This window comes from Artemia franciscana, chromosome 5 (genome assembly GCF_032884065.1).
Source record: "Artemia franciscana chromosome 5, ASM3288406v1, whole genome shotgun sequence".
NCBI lineage: Eukaryota > Metazoa > Arthropoda > Branchiopoda > Anostraca > Artemiidae > Artemia > Artemia franciscana.
In genome coordinates this window covers 13,062,475-13,088,792 of record NC_088867.1, presented here as the reverse complement: position 1 = coordinate 13,088,792, position 26,318 = coordinate 13,062,475, and the positions used below count along the sequence as shown (strand labels likewise).

Below are 26,318 nucleotides of genomic sequence, written 5' to 3'. Positions count from 1 at the left end.
AAATTGAGCTAGCTGCAAAAAAGAAAGATATGGGCAGCCTATTCAAGCATCTCCGAGACATCACTGAAAATAAAACTCCCACCTTGGGTCCCGTCCTGTCCAGGGATGGTGCACTTCTCTCTGACGAAGGTTCTTGTCGTGAGTGGTGGAAGGTCCACTTCTGTTCGCTCCTCAACAATACTGGTTCGTCTGCGCTTCCTAATGATAGTCCCAGCCAACCTTGCAGTCAAAGACCTGGAACAGATGTTCCTCCAGATGAGCCTTTCAGCCCCTCAGAAATTGGACAAGCAGTAAAAAGACTCCAGAATAATAAAGCTGCTGGTATCTGTGGCTTAAACTCAGAGCTGCTAAAATATGGAGGTCCTGCAATGCTCCTGTCTCTACACACCCTGTTCTCTACAATCTGGCAAACAGAGATAATTCCCGAGGATTGGCGGAAGGGTGTCATCATCCCCTTATGGAAGAAGAAAGGCTCGAGAAGCGACTGCTCCAACTACCGGGGAATAACCCTACTGTCAGTCCCTGGCAAACTGTTTTCAATGGCCCTGCTGGATCGATGTCGGAGCATCATTCGAAAAATCCGGCGACCGGAGCAAGCTGGTTTTATGTCGGATCGTCCAACCATCGAGCAGATTTTCACGATTCGACAAATAGTAGAGAAGACCACAGAGCCGACAGAAAGCATTTATTGCCTTCGTTGACTTCCGTGCTGCATTTGACTCAGTCGATCGAAAAGCTCTTTGGCGGATTCTAGAGTTGACTGGCCTACCCGAGAAATATTGCAGACTTCTCAAGGCGCTGCACCATGGGACGGAGAGCTGTGTACAAGTAAATGTTCGGCGCAGCCCGTTCTTTCAAATCACGACAGGGGTGCGCCAAGGATGTGCAGTGGCCCCAGAGCTCTTCAATGTCATCATAGATTACGTTATGACAAAAATCACTTCACGTCTCAGCTTTGGGCTCAAATTTGGAGATCATACCATCACAGTTGTCGATTTTGCCGATGACTTGGCCATTCTGGCGGACTCCATGGAGCAGCTGCTGGAAGCGCTCCGAATTCTACGAGAAGAGGCTGCCAAAGTAGGACTGCATATAAACTGGAACGAAACTAAAATTATGACCATATACCCGTCTTCTCCTGCTGTTAACTCTCCAGTTAGCCTGGACAGTACCACTAGCATCGAGGTTGTTAAAGACTTCACCTACCTGGGCCCCGTAATTTCTTCAAATGGCTCACTTCTCCCCGAGCTGCAGGCAAGATTATATAAAGTGTATTCTGTCATGGGTAGACTGAATCGTCACCTCTGGCGAAAACCAAATATCAGTCGCACAACGAAACTGCGGATCTTCAACGCTCTAGTCGGCTCTGTGATGCTTTACGGAGCTGAGACATAGCAAGCATCAGCTGCAACCCTCAAGAAAATAGACGTATTTCATGCAAAGAGCCTGAGGAGGATTGAGGGCCGAAAGAAACGACCGAAGAAACGTTGGTCTGACAGCCTGTCCGAGTTCTTGGCGATGGCAAACATCAGACAGGGCGAAGAGCAAATACTCGCCATGGACCGAAGTGGGTGGAGGAGGCAGACGTCACTCTCTACGCCGAGCAGTGCCCGGCAGGAGACTTAAGTAAGTAAGTCACTTCGTACACCATAGGCTCTGGCTCGTGGACAAGCAAAAACCATCCTTTTTGACCCCAGGCAAGAGTTCTGCGGAGCTTTCCAAAATGTAATGTCATATTCATCAATCCGGCCTGAGGTCCACTTTCTGTAAAAACCGCACAGGTTAGACCCTTACCAGTTTCCAGGAATAAGTTGAGATCGGCTGAATAGGGAAAAAAAACGGGACAAAACCAAAGTGTTGCTCTCGCAACACAATTACCAAAAAAAAGAGTAGGACTACTTCGTCTCTGAATTTTTGAAAGACCAGTGTGTTATTTGGGCCTAGTGAAAACAAAATATGTTTAAACAGTTTCTCTTTTATCATTACAACATGGAAAAAGCAAAATTACTATGGAAAAAGCAAAAATTAGTATCTTTATCATAAGCAGCGCAGTAGCGCCGCCTATGATAAACAGCGATATGGGCACGATGTATTATTTATCCATTTGTTGTTTTTTGTCATGGCACTTTATATAGAAGAGGCTGTCGTAGAAAATTCGAAATGAGCTCGTTCGATTGGAAATTCAATCAAGGATTTCAATAAAAGTGGTTAGCATAACAGGAATCTTTCAAAGTGGTCAGATCATTCTATGATTCTTCTTTTGAGCTGATTTGTAATGTTTTCCAAGCAAGTATACTAGAATATTCTTAGAGAATGTCCTTTCCTGAACTTCAGAAAAATTGTATTTTATAACTAAAAAAAAGAAAATCACGCTTTCCATTGATGTAAATTTCATTTAAACCTAAATATATCTATCCTCCGGCACAACACGGGAGAAGCAAATCGTTTTTTAAGAATATTTGGGAAGTAGGTGTCGGCCTTTAGTTTTCTATCGTTTATTCGGATCTCTTCTCAAAGCTATACAAATTTCGGCAAACAGCCTAATCAGTTCTGACGAGTTTGGTCGCGCAAACTAAAAAAGCTTATAATAGCAAGTGGGGTGATCCATTTAAACATCGAACAGACTTGAAGGACCAGAATAGAACCATTAGGAACTAAAAATGTTTTCTTTTCTGTAATTCTGATGAATATCATGACTTTCTTTCTTTTCCCTTTTTTGAGGCTCTGGAAAATTAAAACAACACTGTACAAAATACAAATCGCTTTTAGTAAAGCGTAAATGACGTTCTCACCATTATAGGGCTTAGAGAGCTGCTAACCCTGCTCTTGTTTAGGGTAATTTCTTTTCGTTTTAAGTTGGTTTAAATATTTAATTTAATTTCTGTTTATTCATGGACTCACCTATTTATCGATAGCAGTAATTGTTATCTGTAAGTCATCATTCATTTAATTTATGTTTGTTTTTATTTTCATTGATTTATTCGTAGCAATTTCATCACGCTTTAATCCTGAACTATTCTATGACTTCATTCCTTTTCATTTTAGGTTATATCTCTTTGTTTTCAATGAGTTTTTTTTTGTTATTATTAATCATTGTAAAAAAGAATGTCTCCCAAAATGGTGTTTCCAGGAAACAAAAATAAAATTAATTTTTCACTGCCTCACTGATGTATGATGTTTTTTTCGCAATTTTTTGGGGTGGAGTGGGGGCTGAAACCGGTAAATAATACTTGATAGGATTATTTTGTTGTATTGTGTTCATGTGTATGTGTTGTTGTTTTTTTTGTATATATAAGATAGGCTAGGTGGATAATCATGAGTTGTTATGTTTAGATATTTATTTATAAGATATAAATCGTAACATGAATTTGCAGCACATGTCCTTAGGACTTGTGCTGCAAGTAATTTATTAGTGGTGTCATTTTTATTTATGTTTATATTGTGGATAAAAACAAAACCTACCTACCTACCTACCTCGCTCACACAAAAAAAAGACTTTTATGCATTTTCTGTTCTTGTTGATTGTAATTTTTTATAAAACTTTGGGTAAACCAATGGCTTTTTTCCAACTCTGCTATGTAATCGAAACTTTTGCGGAGGAATCGACAGCCCAAAATGATATAAGGGAAGTGCCTAAGTCTCGGCCTCCATCCCTTTGTACTGGCAAGGCTTTATGCCTCTTTATAGATTGGTTGTTTAAGCTTGATCTTGTTTGAAGTAGATTCTGATTTTCCTCGATCTAAGGTGTTTTCCTTAAAAGTTTTAGGATTAAGTTTAAACGATCTCCATCAAGTTTTGAGATTAGGTTCAGAGAATTCCCACGAAGCTCATATGGATACTTAATAAGTGTTATGATTAAGTGTCACTAGTTTGGGCTGTAAGTCCATTTCTGAAAGTTTCCTTGGCGTTTTTTTTTTTTTTATTATTATTATTATTATTATTATTATTATTATTATTATTATTATTATTATTATTATCATCATCAATTCCATTGAAACCTTTAAAGCCATATGATTTGTTTAGGAAAGGAATCTGGTTGCTCAAAGACACCTTCCCATACCCTGATTTAAGCTGTAAGTCCAATTCGGAAGGTTTCCTTGACAAAGGGAAAAATTTTACGGGCTTAGTAAACATCTTCCCGGGTCCGAGTTTTTTCGTAGTTCCATCTTTGAGAATTGCATTCAGTACTCTAGCTATACAATTTAGTGAAAAATTACTCCTTTATGCTTTAAAATTTAAAGCCGATTTATTATCGACAATTTTATCATGGATATTTGAAGCCTCGAAATATTATTCCTTTCTTGCTTCTGATAGTTTGTGCCGTATTTTGTTGCTTAAATCCATTATTGTTGCTTAATGTAGGATAAAAACCTCAAATTCTAATTTTTTTTTTATCAATGGTATGAAAATTGCAAAACTTTGTAAAAAAAAAAAGTCATCACAGCTTAGTATAGATTTTGTAGAAATATTGTTATCTATATCCCGTTTTTATTTTTAAACTGATCAGTCATAATAATAATAATATTGTATTTCAGTAAACAACCATGAGAGATAAAACTCTACAAAAAGAAAACTTCAAACGAGACGACGGCCAGTAGAATTGAAAGACTAAAACAACGCGGATGTTTCGCCTGTATCCAAACAAGGCGTCTTCAGCACAAGATAGAAAATTAAAAGAAAACTAATCTAAAAACAAATAAAAACCACCACCAATAATAATAAATACAATTGTCGCTACTTATCCACGTAGGGAAAAGCAGCTATTTGAGTTACTTCAATGAGAATCAAAGAGCAACTGAGGAAAAATTATGAAAATTGAAACTTAGTTAATTATTCTGTTGCGAAATAATCCTCTTGTAAGCTAACATTGAAGCAACTCTTTTTGGTCTAGTGGGTAATCTTGTCCCCTGGTGATTGTGTAAAATTTTAATTCCCCCATCGACTATTGGTTCAATTTTCAAAAGAATATCATAAATTGGGTCAATATTTAAATTCCCTGTGTCTCTATTTATTGAAATATTAGCAAATAAATGTTTTTTAATTTCTATAGCCTCCCTCGCCCACTCAGAAAAACCTCTATCATTAGAAATAGCTGTAGCCTCATCAAATTGTATAAAATGTTCGGGATAAAAGAATGTATGTTCAGCTAGATACCAAACAAAAGTTTCGGGAGGCTTTCTTAGTTGTAGAGTTTTTTTCTATTGAGTTGCGATGCTCAATAAATCTTTCAGTAAATTGTTGGTGAGTTCTACCAATATAAAACTTTCCACAGGAACAAGGAATTTTATATACCCCACTAACTAAATCTCCCCGGGTTAAATCCTTCCCAGAATTAAGAAAACTATCTAATGGTCTCACTTATTGGAAACAAGTATCAATGTTAGGTTTACCCAAAATTCTTTTAAGCATCTCCCCCAAAGTAGGTACATAAGGTAAAGAAATGAAACTTTTCGGTAAGTTTAATTCTGTGCACTGTGAAACCCCAATAACCCTATTGTTGTGTTTAATGCGTCTATTTTTTATTTTTTCATCAACGAATTTAATCGGGTAGCTATTACAAAATAAAACATCCCGCAAATATAACAATTCAGAATCTAAAAACTCCCGGGAACAAATTCTGAAAGCTCTATCCACCAGTGCAATCACAACCCCTCGTTTAACTGAAATAGGGTGGCAAGAGTGAAAGTTCAAATACCTATCACTGTGAGTAGGCTTTCTATAAACTGAAAAAAGTAAATGGAACTCGCTTTTAATCAATAAGATATCCAGAAAAGATAGTTTATCACTTTCTTCAAACTCCACTGTAAATTTTACGTTTTTGTCAAAACTATTTAAATGTTTATGGAAAAGGTCTAAAGACTCTAAACCGTGTTTCCATATGCAAACCACATCGTCCATGAATCTGCCCCAGAAACAAGGAGAGAGCCTAAAACTGTGTATGGCGGAGGTTTCAATAGATTCCATGAAGAGATTTGCCAACAAAGGGGAGAGAGATGCCCCCATAGCCAAACCAAACACCTGTTTGTAAAATTCACCTCTAAACCAAAATAAAGAGAATGTTCGTTTGCAAGAATAACCAATTTCATAATGACTTCAATCTCCAAACTTGCCATGGTCACATCTTGTATCAAATCGAAGTGCTTTTGTAATTTAATCCTTAACATATCCTCGCACTTTTTCACGTTACAATTTGAATACATGGACAGAGAACTACAGAAATCAAAATCAAAACTACAGAGAATTGAATTCTCCTCCAGTGTGAAATTTTTTAACTTATTAGTGAGATCAGTGGAATTTGTTATATATGATTTTTGTGTTCCTAAGAGTGGACGCAATGCTACCGATATTGCGGTGTCGCAATGTCGACAAATACAATACATAATATTGTATTTCAAAGCTCTCCAGTCAAATACCAAGAATTGAAACGTGCGCACCAGGCAACTTTACATAAATATTCTAAATTTAAATTTACCGACTAAAATCACTTATTTAAAATATGCACATGGTTAACAAGAGAATGGCAATAAGCCAAATAAGGGAATATTGTTAGAAATATAGATGGATGTTGCACAGATCTCCCCCCCCCCTACTCTTCATGAAAGTGAGATATGTGCTGATAAATAAGCACAAATTTAATCGGGAATCTTGCTAGTTTATTCTGTATCTTACTTGATCTATGGTAAAAGCTATAATCAAAAGTCGTTCTGTTTGCGGTGTATTATCGTCTTGAAGGGCCGGTTATAACTATGAAATTTGAAGACATCGACGAGATCTTGCGTAAGGCAAGATTTGTCAGATTAGACTTTTCCCTCTCTCTCTCTTTCTTTATTTTTATGATTCTCCATAAAATCATCTATTTTTCTATTCATCTATTCATCTATATTTTTTTCTGTTTTTATTTTTTACAGACTATAGGAATCTCTACTTTCCCTGGAATATATTCCTGTCTGTGTAGCGTATGTTTTAAAGAGCAGTTTATAATTGTAGTTTGTAAACATATAGGATCAGGAATGGTGCTCCATTGGGACCAACTTAGAGAGCTCTTGATCGCTTCCGGGGATGTGAAGATAATCAGGCTATGGGATGCCAATGTAGAGCTGAAACTTGGGGATATACCAACCGGATTAGATGGGTGCGTTACTCAGATTTCATCCGACAGGAGTAGTAAGTACCTTTCCTACATGAATTAAAGATGAAAAATACGCTAAATACAAATTAACAGAGACGAAAATGTGTCAGCAACTGTTAATATAGACTAAAATGTAAGCACCAATCGTACCAAATTTTCCAGAATACTTTCGAAAGAAATAAATAAAGTGAAAATGCAGAATATAAAGTTATTCAGAATTTCTGTTGCTGAAAATGGAATATGTAGCGTTTTTTTCTATTATTTATTGGTATTTTCTGTTAAACAAGAATTGCATGTGTAGATTCAAATTTTCTGTCGCTATTTTTATCGCAATTTTGCTGCTTTTAATTACAGCTAAAAATCCTGTTTTGTCTCTAATAATGAGAAGGTAATTTGGTTTAAAAAATTATTTAATTAAAGTGGGAGGGTAGTGCACCACTTTCCAGACACATTTGGCAACTGGATATTATCCTATGAATTATTTACAGCGGGAACTTTCCACAAACCAAGCAATCACAAGACTTCACTTGCAGTCGGTGAACGGATTGAACACTCCTGATCAACGAGGCTACTGGGCTTGCAGTGTGTGAACTAGATAGGAAGGAAGACGCCCAAGCAAGAAAGTGTTTTGGCTGAAAACTGATGGCCGGCAAGTCCTTGACATATTCATGTGTAATTTGTTCAGATCTTCAGATAAAAAGTGAAGAAATAAAAATGATGCGGAAGGAAGAAGAAAAAGTGAAGGCTATACATACTTAGACCCAGGTCTTCCCACACCGGTTGGTGAATAAGGCGATAACGGTTCCTCTCCTCCTTTGGATTGAAGGTCTTCCAGGAGTGACCTCGACAGCGCGCTATTCATTATCCTGATGGCATCTAAGCATCAATTTCTTCCAACCGTGCCTTTAGATCTCAATAGGGACCTAGCACCAAACGTCAAGGAATAGGTGCTCCTTCAACGGTTCTAACCATGTTTCAGTATAACACCGACAAAATTTAGGTAAATTTATGCGTCTTTGCTTTAAATGAAATAATTTTCAAACTTTTTGAAAGGCTATCGGTAAGTTTGGAAATTATCTGAAATTTCCAGTTAGTTATATTTGTTGCTGTCAAAAATGATTTTATAAAAGCACTGTTAAAATTTTAACTTTAATGTAGATTGCCGGGTTAAAGGTCGGAAGGGGTACCCCTTCCTCTGATATATAGGATAGTTTTTGTTCTTTTTAAGTTTTAATATATTTCTCTATATATATTTGGAAAAAAATTAATTCAAGAAAACAAAAATAAAAACGTTCATCAAGATGGTATTTTTCAAAATCTAGAGGAATGACATTTTTTTTTTTTTTTTTTTTTTTTTTTTTTTTTTTTTTTTTTTTTTTTTTTTTTTTTTTTTTGTACAAAGGAAAAAAACATCAAGGTCCTTTTTCCAAATTTAGGGAAAAGGATAAAATCTGCGAAAAAATACAATATCCACAAAAAACAAAACACAAAATAATAAAACCTAAAAAATCTACAGAATTTTGATTACTCTAGTCAGGCATCCCTCCTTGACAATCGGAAAATTTTCAGCATTCAATCAGAGCAATGCCTCTAAACCTCGTGTTGTATCTTTGAACTATTTGAAAAACTAAATTTCCTTAATTTGGTATATAAATACAAGCATTTATAGCTTAAAGTTTTGGATTTAAAAATCTTTTAAGTTAATACTGATGCTAAAAAGATCAACTTTGATGTGTTAGGTTTGATCAAGGCTGGATATTCATGCTCGGTAACTGAACTGTTTCATATAAAACTGTTCCTACTGAGAAGCACTTTTGCTTGAAATTTCTTTTTTAGCTTTATTTATTTCATTTACATGAACTTTTCTTTTAAGATGTTGAAGTAAACATTGAATTGTATGAAGTAGTGATAAAATATTGTTGTCAATTCATATTGGTAGATGTATAAGCCACTCATTGTTGATGAGCCGTTTCTTTCATATCCCTGTGGTTGTTGATAATATTTTTGATACCAGAATAGAAACTATCAACAAGTGGAAGTAGTCTTTGCTTAAATATAATCAGCAATCATGTTTCTTTTTATATAGTTTCCTTCTATTGATGATGCTGATATGATTTTATTGAGTGATTAAACCTTTACAGGTATTTCACTGCTAAATGTCTACAACTAACACTACAAAGAAAGAAAAAAGGAATAATTGTAACAACTAAATGCTACAATCAAAGGCAATAAGTGAACATGAAGTGGCTTGATGATGATGTTTTTATTAAGTGATTAAACCTTAACAAGTATTTCACTGCTAAATGTCTACAAACTAACACTACAAAGAAAGAAAAAAAACTGGAATAAAATGAAACTAATAAATGCTACAATCAAAGGCAACAATCATGTATAAATATCAAATATTAACATCAAACCAGTCTTCTAGTTGAATACAAAAATCTGTTCAAACATTTCCTTAACTCCTACAGATACAAAAATCTGTTCAAGCATTTCCTTAACACTTTATCAGAAATTATTTAAATAGGACAAAATGAGAAATTGATTCCTAGATATTGGAGTTCTAGTTCCATACCAAAACGTTGTAAAAAAGTAAACAGGGCAAGTGAACATGAAGTGGCTAAAAGTTTCTCTTTCCGCACAAATGCACTCTCCGCTTCTAAATATTCCAATTTCATTTAAGAAATAACTTAACCAGCAATGTCCTGTTATAATAAGCTGGTGGGTAATATTCATTTTATGAGCAGCTATTAAATAGTCATTTTATGGAAAGAAATGTATTGGCCATGAACTCACTCTATTTGTGAAACATTGATACCACTTTTCATAGAAAGCAATTTTCAGTTTACGTCTATCTAAGGGAAAGGGAGCTGAGCTATCATCTGATTGAACATCCAAAAAAAAAGTATAATCTCATCCGTGTAAACACTGTGTGACTTTGTCCTGCTGGATATTGGGATGACTGATGTAGAAAGTTCTGGCCAGTATTTTGGTCTAACCTCTTTTGCGTAGCGCATAATTGTTAATTCTTTAGATCTCAAATCTATTATTAAGACTCTTTATAACCGACAAGTACATATTTTTAAAAGCAAGAGGTTTTAGCCCCCAAGTACATTTAGCTGCACGCATCAATTTTGTAGAATATTGTTTTACAAAATTTATCCGGTTTCTAATATGTTCCGCCCATAATAACTTCCTATCTATGGTAACTCCCAAATATTTAGCTTTTTCTTTTATTTAAATTACATAACCATTAAAAACTAGGTCAGGTCTAGGAAATATTCGTTTACTTGTGAAAATAACTGCTTCTGTTTTCTTTTAATCAAATCCTCTTCTATTCAAGACACGTTTAGCTTACTGTTGCTTGTCCGACAGTGCCATCTACGATTCTATCATTTGTTGCATTCTAAAGCAAGAAAAAGGCCTTAATTAAACATGATAATTAAATTTACAAATAGTATCTTGATGAATATTTATAGTAGTGTAAATCGTACAACAAAAATACCACTAATGACTTCATGTAAAACATGAGCGCACCTTTCTTAATGACTCATATTTTATTATGATTTCGGAAACTCAACAAACCCAACAGTTTGTTATTTTTCCTTCTTTTTAACATGAAGATAGTCTCTAAATTGAATTTACAACGGGTATAACTCATTAATCAAATTTTACGAAAGTTTAGAATATACGTGGGCATGAAATGAGGGTCAGGGACCTCAATGGGAACCTGACAAATTCCTTAATGTTTTTGAATCACGCTTTTGGGAACAGAATACTCGGGTTTGGCTAACTGGCGTAGAGAAATTGGCCATCCTACATTTTAGAAACAGATTCAAGTTGTGTACCTAACCTGACATCACACGAGCATTTTCTTGTATGTCATGCATTGCATAAATAAGATTCTTGAGTTCCTCACGCATAAATTATTTATGTAACATAATGTCTGTTGGAAGGCCCAAAAAACAAAAATTTGCAGTTGCAGTTACTATAAATAATTATTCTTTGGAACCAAAACCTCAACTATCAAACATGATAAGATGTGAAAATCGATAACCTGAACCGTTAATTGTGACAACAATAACACGGGAAGCTAAAGCAAAGGTCATTGCTAAATTATCTGATGTAATCAATATCCAAAAACATGTCAAAAATGAGAATGAAGAGCAAAGATACGGGCGTTAGAAGATATGTTAAAACGTCAATCAGAGCTTGTCAAAAATGAAATGTAAAGCAAAGACAAACGCGGTTAGAAGACATGCGGCACCGAGTAAGTGAGTGAGTCAAAAAGGAAAATGAAGAGCAAAGACACACGCTATTAGAAGATATGCGACATCAAGTATAAGAGCGAATCAAAATGAAAATGAACAAAAAATACACACGCGGTTAGAAGAACAGTGGCGGCGTGTCAAAATGGAAATGAAGAGCAGAGACACATGCAGTTAGAATATAAGTGATACCGAGCATATGAGCAAGTCAAAACAAAAATGAAAAGCACAGATACACGCGAATGGAAGAGCGAGTCAATAAAAATCAACCTGGACAGTGAGGATCAAAACGTGTCAAAATTGAAAATGAGAGCGATGGTGATTGGGTTTGGGATTTCGACATGGATAAGGTCATCACTGCCCTTTACACCTTTGTTAAAAACAAAGGTTCGGCGATATGCATTTCATAATGATGAAATACAAGCCGAGGTAAACCGAACAAAACAAATTGAAAATGATATCGATGAATATTAGGTTTGGATTTTACATGGATAAGGCCATCAATGCCTACCATACGTTTGAAAATCAAAACCTAGGCAAGATCAATCGTTGGAACTAGTTACCGCAGCAGATTGGCTTTGAAGTTCTCTTTCGAATTCGGAAGTTGCGAGTTCAAGTCACTCTGCGGTAATCCATGCAGAGGATTCTTAGGGTTATAACTATATTTGAGATTAGATGAATTGCGATTTTTTTGTCCTGTGGTGGCGCAGTGGATTTGACCTTAGCTTGGTAATACGGGACCCAGAGATCGAATCACGCTGCAGAAATGCACTGCAGGGCCGACACAGGGACCTTAGTAGTCAAGAAGCGTCGTTAATTCTTAAATAAATCGTTGGAACAAAATGAAGTTTTTGTCCCACCATCTGAACAATTGAAAGAAACAAAGGAACGGCGATATGTCTTTCATAATGACAAATGACAAGCCGAAACAGAAGTTGAAGGTCCAATAAAAAAAAAGAAACGTAATTTTACAAAGGCACTGCTTCTAATTTATGGTTCATTTAAACGTCATGACATCAAGAAAAGCCGTGTCTGTGTTTAGAAGACAAGCGACAATGGGAAACCATATGTAGAATCCTGGCGCATGCCTGGACCTGGCGGCTAAGCCGTAAGTCGCCATGCTCCCGGTAATATATATATATATATATATATAAATATATATATATATATATATATGTATATATATATATATATATATATATATATATATATATATATATATATATATATATATATATATATATATATATATATATATATACATGTACATGTACATATGCATATACATATCCATATACAGACATACATACTGATCAAAAAATACCACAATTAAGACAAACTAGACCTACGTTGCCCGGGCAACGTGAAGTGTTGCGGCAACCATTGTCCGGCTTCGCCGACATTGTATATATATATATACTAGCTGTTGGGGTGGCGCTTCGCGCCACCCCAACACCTAGTTGGTGGGGCGCTTCGTGCCCCCCAAGCCCCCCCCCCGCGCGCGTAAGTCGTTACGCGCCATATTAGTTACGCGCCATTGTAGTTGTGTCCCTGTGTCCCACCTGTGAATAGATATATATATATATATATATATATATATATATATATATATATATATATATATATATATATATATATATATATATATATATATATGTTTTTAACTACGTAAAACATGCGAATATACAACATTCTTCGCTGTCCCATTGTCTATGCATATAAATAGATTGTCAGGTTTACTGACTCTTGAACATGCAACATATAATTGTCCATGGGAAAAACAATCCGTATTCAGATCTATACCTCATTATTCTAATGATGTGTCCCTGTGTCCCGGTCGTCATTTGTGTCCCGGTGTCCCAGTTTGTAATTTCTCTTTGAATGTCCCGGTCGTCATTTATATTCCCTGTGTCCCGGTGTCCCGGTCGTCATTTGTGTCCCGGTGTCCCGGTCTGTAATATCTATTCGAACAATCCCTGTGTCCCGGTCGTCATTTATATATCCCGCCTGTGCCCCCGGCGTCCCCGTTGTAGTTGTGTCCCTGTGTCCCGGTCGTCATTTATATTCCCTGTGTCCCGGTCGTGATTTGTGTCCGGGTTTCCCAGTCTGTAATTTCTCTTTGAGGTTCCCGGTCGTCATTTATATTCCCTGTGTTCCGGTCGTCATTTGTGTCCCGGTATGTAATTTCATCAGTGGACAAACATGACGGCAGTCGACAAACAACTTCATGACGCATACAGCTCAATCCTTAAAATGAAGCCAGTCGACAAACATGACGTCAGTCGACACACAAACATGACGTCACTCGACAGACACACACACACAGACAACTTATTTTTATATATATATATATATATATATATATATATATATATATATATATATATATATATATATATACATATACGTCATATACACATACGTCAACTTATTTTTATATATATAGAAGATTATTTATATATCTATATAAATTTTATATATATATATATATATATATATATATATATATATATATATATATATATGAAGTTGTTTGTTTGTGTGTTGACTGACGTCATGGTTTTGTGTCGACTGACGTCATTATAAGGATTGAGCATGATGCCGTCCTGACGTTGTTTGTCGACTCACGTCATGTTTGTCGACTGACGAAATTACAGACCGGGACACAAATGACGACCGGGACACAGGGAATACAAATGACGACCTGGACACAGGGGCGCAACTACAACGGGGACGCCAGGGGGCACAGGGGGGATATATAAATGATAATTATATGTTGCATGTTCAAGAGTCGGTGGACTGATGAAACGTGTCAGGAAGTCCTTCTCCAAAGGACACTATATCTGCCTTTAAAACAGGTGGAGGTTGAATATTCACTTCTAGTGATCCGAAGATCGCCATTACTGCCTCCCGCGTAGAATCATCGATTACTGGATGACACTTTCGACAAATTGGAATTACCCGTTTCTTAACGTCATTTTCAATCTCGGAAGACTTCACAGTATTTTGACATCGCATGCAGGTGGCCGTAGAAAAAGAACCATGGCATTGCACAACGTGCTGAATCTCTGTTACCTGTTCCAATGTATCTATGTTCTGCGTGTAATTCCGTAAAAGCTTATTTTTCTTTTCAAGATGACGTATGAATCTATGACAGAGCGAAGGCTTAAATTCGCCAGGCCTTATTTCACCGGCAAACTCGAAAAAAGGCCGGGGATCTTTTCGAAAATAGGATCGCAGTTGGATCTGGCAAGCCAGGAAAATCTTTTGAAAGACGAGCATAAACTCCGTCACGACTTCGAAAATCTGGTATACCACAAGAAACAGAAACACCAGCTCCAGTAAGGACCAGAATCTTGTTTGAATTTCGAATCAAATTCAGAATGTTTGTCATAGTTGAAATGTGCTGCAAACGAGTTCATCTCTCAGGTTCAGTCATTAGCGAAATCAGCATCCTCCACAGAGTTTCTTCCTCGAAACCCCCAACAGGCATCTTTTCCTTAATATCTGGTATTAAACCTCGAAGTACGTCTAAGGGACGTTTGCCTTCTGACATTTCTTCGTGCAGCCAGGCCAATGATTTAGAGTTCGGGTACCAGTCGTGATTCGAAAGATCAGAAAACCCACTAATTGATTATATGTCACTACAAGATGATATATTGTCCTCCTCAATCTCTTGTTGAACTAATTGATCCAATGGCTCTTCAAGAGATAGTAGCTCTATTTGTTGATTTGCTTCTTGAATGGAGTTTTCCTCTGGATATGACTCATCAGGCTTTATAGTTTTTGAATGTGGTTCATTTACATCATTATTCATTTTCCATTAGTCCTTACCATGTAATACAGCCCTATTGATGCTTGGTTTTCAAATCATAACTTCCGTGGCTCTGAAAAATAGTGCACCCATCCCCTTCCCTCAACTTGCAACCATAATGGGCAACTAGCAGGACTTTAGACATGAAGTCGTACTTATGCATCTTCCTATTTTTGATTCCCATTATGTCTTTTTGTCAGAGTAGACCACATTTAGTTGAATTTCCATAAGAAATCATCAAAGTTAATGTGTTCGGTCCAGTTCCCATTTGCTGAGAGCACAAATCCAAGTTGTATTAAACTTATAATCTCATGTTTAGGGACTACTTTTATTGACTCGCTTTAATGAGCAAATGACAAATCATGTTGTTCGTTGGGTTTTCCACTATTAAAGATGACATTCTCAATCTTGGATGCGTTTATCTTAAATTTTCTTTGAATCTGTGTAAGCTTCAATGAAATTCAGGAGAGTTTTAAGCTCCTTGGCTGATTTAGCCACCAAAGCCATGTCTTCACCGAATAGTAAAAAAGGAAAATGGAGTATTTGCTAGTTACAGGGCCGGAGCCCATCCCTAGTCAAGGTACTCTGCTAAACCATTAATATTTCGGTAACAGCTTGCCTTTTTGACGGACACCTTTGCAGGTTCTGAATTACCTAGATACACTTTATTTAGCAACAATGACTAGATAAAGTGATCATGAACATACTAATTAACAATTTAACAAAGGGCTTAGGGAGCCCAATCTTAAATAATTAACATAAATCTTATACTTTCTTCTGCAATATATCTCCATAAAGATAAAAACTCTTTATAGCTTTTCCAATATTCACCTTGCATCCCACTTATAATATTAACCCTATTTAGCCAGTACCCTAATAAAGCATCCAAAAGTTTTCCAAGAATTTAATTGTAGTTTGCACTAAGCTTATTGGGCAATAATTACTACAGATCATGCGGTCACTCTTTTAAAACAACTCCTTTTAAAACGAACTGCTGGACCCCGCTGCTAGACATCTGCACAGTACTAGGACCGTATTAATAAACTTAAGATAACTGGCAATAGGGATCCTATTAATTTCTTATACGCAGTAGTGGGGATTCCATCAGTACCTGGAGAAGATCTTCCACGGTGATTCTTATACTTTTTATTCTATTCTTTCTCTTATTTCTCCTGTAAAAGCTGATCAGAATGCCCTGGGAGAAGGAATCACTTGCAACGGAATCAATCGACTCGGTATATGCTTGAGGGTAGATGGGCGGGGATAGCTAAGTCCTTGTGATCCTCCGGGTTTTCGGAATATGTCAGCCAGGAATTAACTTTCTGGATCACCCTTTACTGACCATCTGGCGCACATAAGGACTTCCAGAACTCTTCTATTATAGCCGATTATGTAGCCTTGAAGATAATTTTCTTGTTTTTTAATTTAATATAAAAGTTTCTCCCTTTTTGCTAAAGCCTTGTGTTGCTATCTAGCTAATCTAAATGCTAATACGACTGCTTTTTTGGAGAAGTGGGGGGTCTTAACAGAATTATTCAACTTGGTCATTTTAATTTAACAATAGACTTAATCTTATTCTTATATTACACAAAACTTAAATTAGTAACTTAAATTCCAACGAAGTACGACCTGGCTACCAAAAACCGCAAAAAACGAATTTTGTTTACCTTGAAAGTAAAATAAAAAGATGAAAAGACGCTATATAAAGAAAGAAAAACTCAATGGAACGCATATCTGCTACACTTAAGGGGTTGCTTAATACAATCAAAAACTATTTCACAACCAACGCTAACCTATTTTTTTGTTTTGTTCTTGTTCAGGTCATTTCATCAAATTCTTATTTAATGTGATTTTGACTTATTTGATTCCATATAAAGAGTCAACTCCACATTTGACTTATTTGACAAAGCACTTGACTCCGCATGTATAACCATATGTTTTACTCCATCCCTAATGAAAAAAAAATTTTAGTGCGAATATTTTGTTAATTGTGAAAATCTTCTTTTGAAATCTTATCTCCTGGTTCTGAGGGGCAATTTCAGCCTCGAAGGCCTTTTTGTGCGATCTCTAGATTATTTTGAACACAATTTCTATCGCAAAATTTCTAGTGGATGTATTTGAGGGAAAGAATACGAGGGGATGGGCTAGTTGCCCTGTTATTACTTTTGACTCTTAAAAATGGCACTAGAACTTCAGACTCCAATTGAACGAGCCGAAGTTTATGCGACCATCCTTTCCATAAAAACCCTAAATGTCTACAATGGGCAACTAAAATAACTTATAACCCTTGTCCTGAGGGCCGTAAGGAGGGGGACTGTCTTCTCCAAAGACGTAGTTAATAGACCTTTCAAATATGCTTAACAAAATTGTTATCTCAGAATTTCGGTTGAATTTGTTTGGGGAATTGACGGGCGAGGAGGGGGGGATCTTATTGCTCTCTAATCACTTTCGATTATTAAAATGGCGCTAGAACTTTCAATTTTCAATCCAATAAGCCCCCTTCCGGAGTTTATGCGACCATCCTTTCCGTAAAAACCTTATATGCCCCCAGTGTTTAACTTATAACCCTTGCCCTGAGTGGTCTGGGGGGGGGGTGATCTTCAAAGACCTAATTACATAGCCTTTCAAAAACGCTGAACAAAATGCCATCTCGAAATTTTGATTGGATGCATTTGGGGAATTGAAGTGGGTGCTGTTTGTCCTTCAATTACTTTTAGTATTACAAAGGGCTATAAAACTTGAAATTTCCAATCAAATGAGCCCCTTTCGAACTTTTTACGACAAATCCTTCTAAATCCTTCTATATCCTTTGGCAAATCCTACTGGTCTAAAAAAAGAACATTGTCCCCGCATCACTTCTATTTAGGCAGCGCAGTCGCACTGCCTATCATTTTTGGAGAATTTTTTGAACAAATGGCTATCTCAAATGGCAATTTCTCCCAAATGCATTTTGGAAAGGCAAGACGCGGGGGGGGGGTCCCCTGATCAATTTGACTCTTAAAAAGGGCACTAGAACTTTCGATTATCAGTCCAATTAGCCCCTTCCGATGTTTCTATGACCACCTTTTCTGTATGAACCTTATATACCTCTAGGGTATAATTTACGGCCCTTGCCTCAAGGGATAAGGGGGGGGGGTCATCCTCAAACATATAATTTCCGTAGCTTTAAGCTACGCTAAACAAAAAAAGCTCTCAAAATTTTTATTGGATGTGATTGGGGAATGATGGGCGTGGGTAGGGGGTTTAATTTCCTCCAATCACTTTTGACTTTTAAAAAAGGCAGTAGCCCTTTCAATTTTGAATCGAATAAGCTATTTTTGAAGTTTCAAAGACAACTCCTTTCATACGGAGTTCCCTGGTAAAATATATATATATATATATATATATATATATATATATATATATATATATATATATATATATATATATATATATATATATATATATATATATATATATATATATATATATATGTGCCCACATCGCTCTTTACTTAGGCAGCGCTACTGCTCTGCCTAAGATCAGCTGTAAAGCAATAATTTTGGTTTGTTTTAAGTTTCAACTTTGATCTTACTTCTTTCAGAAAAGAGTCTCTTTTCTTTTTTAAATTAATTATAATTCAAGGCCCTTTCATGAATCCAAACTTTTAAGAAAAAAGGCAAACGTAAATATTGTCCGAATTTTACTTTACCCTAAACTTATTTTTCAGGTGGACAAATGATTTTAGCTGGTTTTTCGAATGGTTCTGTTGGGCTCTATGATCGCCGCAAGAAACCCCAGCAATCTCAAGTTATATCATGGAAGGAACATTCAAGATGGATCCTTGATTCCGCTTTTCTTAGCACATCGGCTGCTGGGACCCATATCATTAGTGGAAGGTACCTTCATGTCTTCTTTTTAACTTTCTTTTTCTTTTTTTTCTGCTAAAGTAAAAAAAAAATAAAGAACAATCGCGGTTTGGATTCAAATTCTTTTAATACGAAAGATGGAAGCAGGTATCTCGTAACATAGTATTAGTAGGGAATGATCGAGAACAAAATGTTTGGATTTAGGATTTTATAACCCATTCCTTGCTACTTTAACTTTCCGCTTTTGGAGTATGATGGCCAAACATGATGGCAGGAATTAAAAAAACAAAAAACAAAAGCATCTTATTCATAAATCTTAGTCTTTTATATCGACATGTTTAACTAAGATTTGACTTGGGTGTAGAGTTAAGCTCAGACTCAAAGAGTATGAGTAACTTTCAATAGTGGCAACTGGTGCTAGTGTCAGAAAACCATTGACGCCATCTGGTGTTTGGTGACACCTGACGTTTTTTCAATGTTTGTAATCGCTTTTCATTCCGGAACTGAGATCAGGCACTTATTATTGCACTGAAAAAAAAATGTCAAGTGTCACTAACGACTGGATGATTTTATTCATTTGTTTGTCGATAGTTCCCACTGTTATAAAAAATACTATAGCGTTCCCAGTTCCCACTGTTATAAGTTACGCATACTCTTTGCTCCAACTGAAGAAGATTTTTTCTATGTAGAAGAAGGTCAAGTGATGATGCCATGTGAATCCCGGTTCGTATGTCAGATTGAAAGTGAAATTCTTGAAGTTATTGGAAAAATGTGGCAAATCTAAAAGAAATAGGCGTTTAATTTTTAGTTGGTATTTTAAACTGTTAAAAAGGGTAGGTTAAAAAGACATTGAGGATACATTTTACCTGAGTTTGATCAAGAAGCTTTTTCTAAGCATTCCAACAACAAATTGGTAGATCTGAGAGTGGAATTTTATCAATTCTAATCCAAAACGAAAAAAAATCTACCCCTATGAAGACATTCTCTATCTGAGACAATGGAAAATCCTGCTACCGAAGTGAAATTTACTTGTAATGGCACGTACCTCAAAACATGTTAAATATCTTGTTACGCAGGAAAGATATATTACTAGCTAGTTCCGAGTCATCAGTGTTATGTAGCATCCCTGCCTGTAGCGATCCTGAGCTTGCCTCTGGCTCTGCCTCCATGTTTTGTTTCCGCAGTACGCAGCCTCTTGGGCAATGCCGCTCAAACCTATATTAATCCAAATAGATTCAAATAAAAAGTAATTGCTGTAATTATAACTTCTTTCAGTTTAAATAAATTTTGCCTTAAATCATCATGGTTTGTGTTTTTTAAGTGTGCAGAAATACAGAAAAAAGCTATCACAGAGAATGCAATAACAGAATTTGATTCATTAACCATGTTTGCTAGTTTATTTTCTTTGACTTGTTCTTTGATCCCTCTTTTTTCCTCTCTCTCTCTCTCTTTCTCACTCTCTCACACTAACTCTTTCCCTTTTTAATCCCCTTGTCGAATCAAGCATTTTCCTTCTCTTTCTTACCGCTTGGCAACGACATTTTGTGTGATCGACTGGTGGATTTTATAGTTAAAAAGTTTCTTTTCTTTTTTAGCATTTCTGGGGAGGTTCGGATTTTTGACGTAAGAAAGAGCAGTTCCGTGTACACTTTGAAGGCAACATCGGGAATGACTGCTATGACTATACATCCAGGAACTGACCTTTTTGCTTGGTTCGTTTTTTTTTTCTATAATCCACAATCTTTTTTTCGTTCAGGTTTACTAAAAAGAGCGCCATAATTTTTATATCATAATGAATCGTTCAGGCGAATGATAGAAAGCAGTTTGCATCGTAGTAATGGATATAGAATGATTGAATTCAGACGCTATAATAACCGAAGCTCATGAAAAGCTATAGAAAAATGTAGCAAAGTGTAGAAACCATTTTGCTACTTTACAAGTAACTTTACAGGCAAAGTTGTAAAGAAAGCGGTGTATAGATGGGCTGTAGATTAAATCTTAAATAAAAAGTGCCCAGGTTTGACATAAAGCTGTTGAAAACTAACTTTCTTGTTCTATCTGGCATTGTCATATTAGCTGGAATTACTGATAAGTAACTTTGTGTTGAATCTTGTAGTAACTTTTACTACAGATAGTTAAAGGGCGGAGAAGATACATTAAAGTGATTTCTGTATTAAAATTCTCTGATTTCTGATTTCTGATTTCTGATTTCTGAATTCTGTATTAAATCAGGAGTTAAGCAGGGTTGTGTTCTATCCCCCTTTATATGGATCATTTTCATGCACTTCTTCTTAAGAAGCACAGGAAAGGCAATTGCAGACCACGGAATCAAATGGGGAGGAAAAACGCTCCTGGACTTAGATTAAATAAAACAAAAAAAATTTTTTTAACGGACATTAAGGAGCGACATTAAAACTTAAAACGAACAGAAATTACTTCGAATATGAAAGGGCTGCTTCCTCCTCAACGCCCCGCTCTTTACGCTTTTTGGCCAACGGTCTGGGGCTACACAGAAAGCAGGTCGTTCTCGTCTGGGTTGGGAGGATGTCATAAATAAAGATTTAAAGGAAATGGGAACTTCTTGGGAGGGTGTAAAGAGGGAGACCTTGAATAGATTAGGCTGGAGGAGGAGCGTGCGTAGCTGTGTTGGCCTCAGAAGGCTTGGTGCTGCGGTGAGTTATGTAATAGTAGTAGTAATAGTTTAGGGATTTAAATGTGCATTATTGTCATTATCTGTGTTATTATCAGACTAAACACTTTGAAAATGCTGCTAGAGTGAAAGAGCGGTGGACACAACTGGTGAAGATTCGGGAAACTGGTGAAGATGGTGAGGATACAGATTAAACAAGGAAAAGACAAATAAGTTGTTAGATTCTTCACAACTGTTCTCGTCGGACGACAACTTTAAAGATCCTCTTTAATTAAAGTAAAGATACCAAGGCCTTGAATGTACCCGAATGCACTTCGAATGGAACCTCGATTGCACCCAAAAATAATCTTAGGCTTTGGAGAAGAACTTACAAAACAAACAGCTAATAACTCTAAAGCTAGACCGCTATTGGAAACGGTTGTTAGCTTGTGGTTTGCAGTATCTGGTTTAAATTAGTATCTCACGGCTTGACAACTACTCATAAATTTCAATGTTATTTTTGTTTTGTTTGAAATGGATGGTATTTTTAGAATGTGTAGAATTATAGCTGCAAAGCAATTACTATTGATACTTTACTGTGGTGTTTTGATTTGGACAGTGGAAGCGTCGGCAATTATCAACTAACTTGCTTTATCAATCAGTAATGGTGATAGTTCCCCTTAGTTGGTCTTATGGCCTAGTCTAGCTTTCCATTGAATCCACGTGACTGATATTTTTTGCCGTTGAGACAATTTGTGAATATATTTAAACAGAATAAATTCTGTTTAAATTTCTGTTTAGTTAAAACTAAACGGAAAACTGGGTAAATTGTCACTTGAGAGAAAAAATAGATTCAACACCCTTCAAAAAAAAGTAAATATGTCCCTTAATGTCAGAAATGGGAGCTGAGAATAAATTACTGTTGCCACTTTATAAGGAATTTTGATTGGGACAGTAGAAATACCGGCAGCTTTCAAATAGTTTTTTTTTTCAGTCTACAATGCTTCTTGGTTGGTTTTTATGAAACAGCCTAGCTCTCCATTGAATTTTTATGATTAATAATTTTTGTCGTTGAGACAATTTGTGAACATACTTCTAAATTCAAACACAAACATTCTTGTTTAAAGCTAAACAAGGAAATGAATAAATTGCCACTTGAGAAAAAAAATAGATTCGATGCCCTTCAAAAAGAAGTAAATATGTCCCTTAATGTCAGGTATGGCAGTTGAGATTAAATTACAATTACCAATTTTTGAGGTATTTTGATCAGGACAGTGGAAATAACTTAGGCAAATTTTAAATAATCATGCTATCACCCCTTGCTATGACAACTATGAATAGCTCTCAGACTAACTCTTAACTGTTTTAATGAGTATATTGAATGGATGTTTGTTTCTGCTCTTCGAGTACCAAGATCTTTCCAAGGAATTTCAGAGAAAATGTCTCCCTCCCCGGAAAAATGTCCTTGCGAAATTCCCCCTTGGAGGAAACTCCCTTCCACGGAAAATTCCCCTTAAGAAAAAAAACATGAAAAATCCTCCTCTGTGGATAGTTCCCCTCCCACATAATAAAGACGATAGTATTATTGAATTTAAAGTATTTAAACATTCCTTCGATGGACATTTCTCCCCTGTGAAAGGTCCTTCGCCGTGGAAAATTGTCCCTGTGAAAGTTTTCTCCTTTGGTTGAATGTGACCTCTGAGTTAAAAATTTAGAGATACCGGAGAGAGCTAAAAGACCTTGTCAGGTCCAAATTCTGTAGTTTAGAGAACATTATATAATCAGTTTTCAGTATGATTGTAATGTTGGTTATGGCATTTATACGGTAATCAACAGCTGAATCCGGTCCCTATTGATCCCTTTTTGGTGTCAGCAAGGTCACTGAAGGTCCTCGTTTCCGCCATATAAGTCCTTAAGAAGTACTAATTTTTTACTCTTTGAACCTGTGGCATCTCTGTAGTCATATGTATGTGACAAATAGTCGTATATGGAAGAATAAAAGGTTGAGCTTGACCTCTCAGTTCAAAATTAAAAGAGGTTAAAAAGCTAAATTTAAAAGAAAATTATTTTTAATTAAAAATTAAAAATAAAAGAGGGAGCAAAAAGATCTTGTCAGGTCTAATTTCTGTAGTTTAGAGACATTATATAATCAGTTTTTGTAAGCCAATTTTTAAATTACGGATTTTTTTTGTAGTGCATCTGTCAACCAAACGGTTAACATTTACAACGGAAGAGGTCTAGTGGTAGGCTGTGTCAAGTTCCATGAGGGATTTATGGGATCACGTATTAGTTCAGTTGCCAGCATGGCTTTCAATCCATATAAACTTCAATTGGCGTCGGGTAGTGTTGATTCTACAATAGCTGTGTTTTCTACAGGAAAGAGCATTAGGAAGTAGATCTCACAAATCCTTTTATAGAAGAAATTCTTTTAATATGTGTCATACAATTTTTTTGTTTTTTCTTTGACTTCACGTTGTTTTCAGCCTTAACTTGTGCAATTATTTTACCTGTAAATATTACATTTGTGCTTGAATTTGTTTTGTGTGCATATTTCCTATTTTTAGTACTTCAAATAGGTTAATTATTAAATGAAAAAAAAGCAGAAGGAAAATGTCAATTACTGTCAACCTTATATTCTCTTCTCCTCTCTCTCTCTCTCTCTCTCTCTCTCTCTCTCTCTCTCTCTCTCTCTCTCTCTCTCTCTTCTCTCTCTCTCTCTCTCTCTCTCTCTCTCTCTCTCTCTCTCTCTCTCTCTCTCTCTCTCTCTCTCTCTCTCTCTTTCTCTCTGTCCAGTATGTAATTCTATCCTAGATTCTTTTTTTACTCTTTATCTGCATAAATAGTCATTTTCCGCCGTCGTAAGTTTTGTGCCAACCTAATCCTCCATCACAAAATAAAAAAAAAATTGCATGAATCGTCTGACCGTCGTAAGTTTAGTGCCAACCTAACCCTCCTTCACAAAATAAAAAAAAAATTTGAAAGTCGGGTCCCAAATACGTGGCACCAAAAATTGTTTTTGATTAGCTTGGGACATATATCTGAAAGTCCTTAGAACCAACAAACTTGTTTCCCCCTGGTTTGAAGTTTGAAACTGTAGGTCCTGGCCAATTGGAAACTAATGTAAAAAAACTTAATTTTTTGGCATGCCTCCCTAAGAGTTTCATACTAAAAAGAGCGAATTTTTTCGCTCTTCCAGTTTAAAACCTGCAGCTCTATGTCTTAATGCTAAGAGAAGCTCACAGGGAAAATTTGCCCCACAAAAATGCATACAAATTCTTTTAGGATACAGATCTTAAAAACAAGTTGTTTTCTTTATTAGCATTGAAGCTAAATTAAGACAGGGCCAGTGGAATCTTGCTCTGTCATGCGCTAAGGACTTACCAGAAAAAAGTGTAATTAACAGAAAAATTGCGTTTTATCACCTACCCTAAAATCAACCTAAACGCAGACAATAACTTCATATATAAACAAGTTATCACTTCATAATCCAGAAAATGTATACACTATTTGTGTCTGCTTTCTATAACACTACTTTCTAAACACTCGACAATAGCATACCATATTCACAACTAAATGAGACTCATTGTCGAAATATGCTTTAGGTTTGCTTTGCTGAAATAAAAGCTGTAAAATTCTCCTTTGATGCAAACATACCACAATTCACGCTCCGGTAGTTTGAACTTACAGCCAATAAAACTGAACCTGTTCCTGGCTTTTACTCTAAATCAGTCCTAATGAGTAGCAATCTAAGTTTCAAACACTCATAAATAGCTACGCAGTAAGAACTTGGGACATAATTGTATTTAAAGAAAGCAAGCATCGCTTGGAAACAAACAAAATTATGCAAATACCTGTTGCTCACAACCAGTGCTGCAACAAGTACTCCAAATTTTTACTTAAGTATCAAGTAATAAGTACTCATTGTTTTTTTATTTAAATATCAAGTAATAAGTACTTTCCAAATTCTTACTTAAGTATCAAATATCAAGTACTTGCCAAAATTGTACTTAAGTATTACTTCAAGTACTACTTCAAGTATTTATCCTAGGTATATATATATATATATATATATATATATATATATATATATATATATATATATATATATATATTTCTGATATCAAGCCCATGCTACCGTATTTTAAAGCCATTCTGAAGGCTTCTTAGCCCCTTCCCTTGCCAATAAAATGTCCCCTGTCATTCCTCTCTTGGACATCTTAGTCAAGAACCAAAATTTCCGTTTTATCGCTTTTAACCGTTTCCCTTGTTCGGCTGGTACACACCCAATGAAGTCTAAGAAAATAGTCTTAACCAATTTTCAACACAAGGGCTTGAAAGGAAAAGACTATCAAAACAATTAAGTGCAGTCAAAAAACCTTTCATTGGATCAGACATATCACATGACAGGATTAATACAGTGCACGTAGAGCTGTACTTCTGGCGATTAGTGTTCAATCAAATCTGGCACGTTTGAAAAAAATACAGGGTTATTCTGAAACATGTGGGAATGATGGAAAAAATATTGAAAGTGTTGTTTTCCATTGTTTGGCTGGTACACACCCAATGAAGTCCAAAAAATGATCTGAACCAATTTTCAACACAACGGCTTGAAAGGAAAAGACTATCAAAA

General features: G+C 35.9%; 2 protein-coding genes across 2 annotated transcripts in view; one reads left to right on the top strand and one right to left on the bottom strand.

Moving 5' to 3' along the window:
- LOC136027675 (regulatory-associated protein of mTOR-like) overlaps positions 1-24,225 on the top strand; it is a 138,455-nt gene extending 114,230 nt beyond the window's left edge. Inside the window, exons 14-17 of the mRNA XM_065705122.1 lie at positions 7,003-7,164; positions 18,921-19,089; positions 20,655-20,771; positions 23,883-24,225. Coding sequence (XP_065561194.1) covers positions 7,003-7,164; positions 18,921-19,089; positions 20,655-20,771; positions 23,883-24,084 — 650 coding nt within the window. The 3' untranslated portion in view covers positions 24,085-24,225. The remainder of the gene's footprint in view (positions 1-7,002; positions 7,165-18,920; positions 19,090-20,654; positions 20,772-23,882) is intronic.
- LOC136026996 (NAD-dependent protein deacetylase sirtuin-1-like) lies at positions 14,076-15,103 on the bottom strand. Its single transcript, XM_065703878.1, is given in 2 exon segments — positions 14,076-14,632; positions 14,634-15,103. Coding segments are annotated over 2 exon segments (771 nt in total). The 5' UTR covers positions 14,954-15,103; the 3' UTR covers positions 14,076-14,181.
- Positions 24,226-26,318: the final 2,093 nt, after the last annotated feature.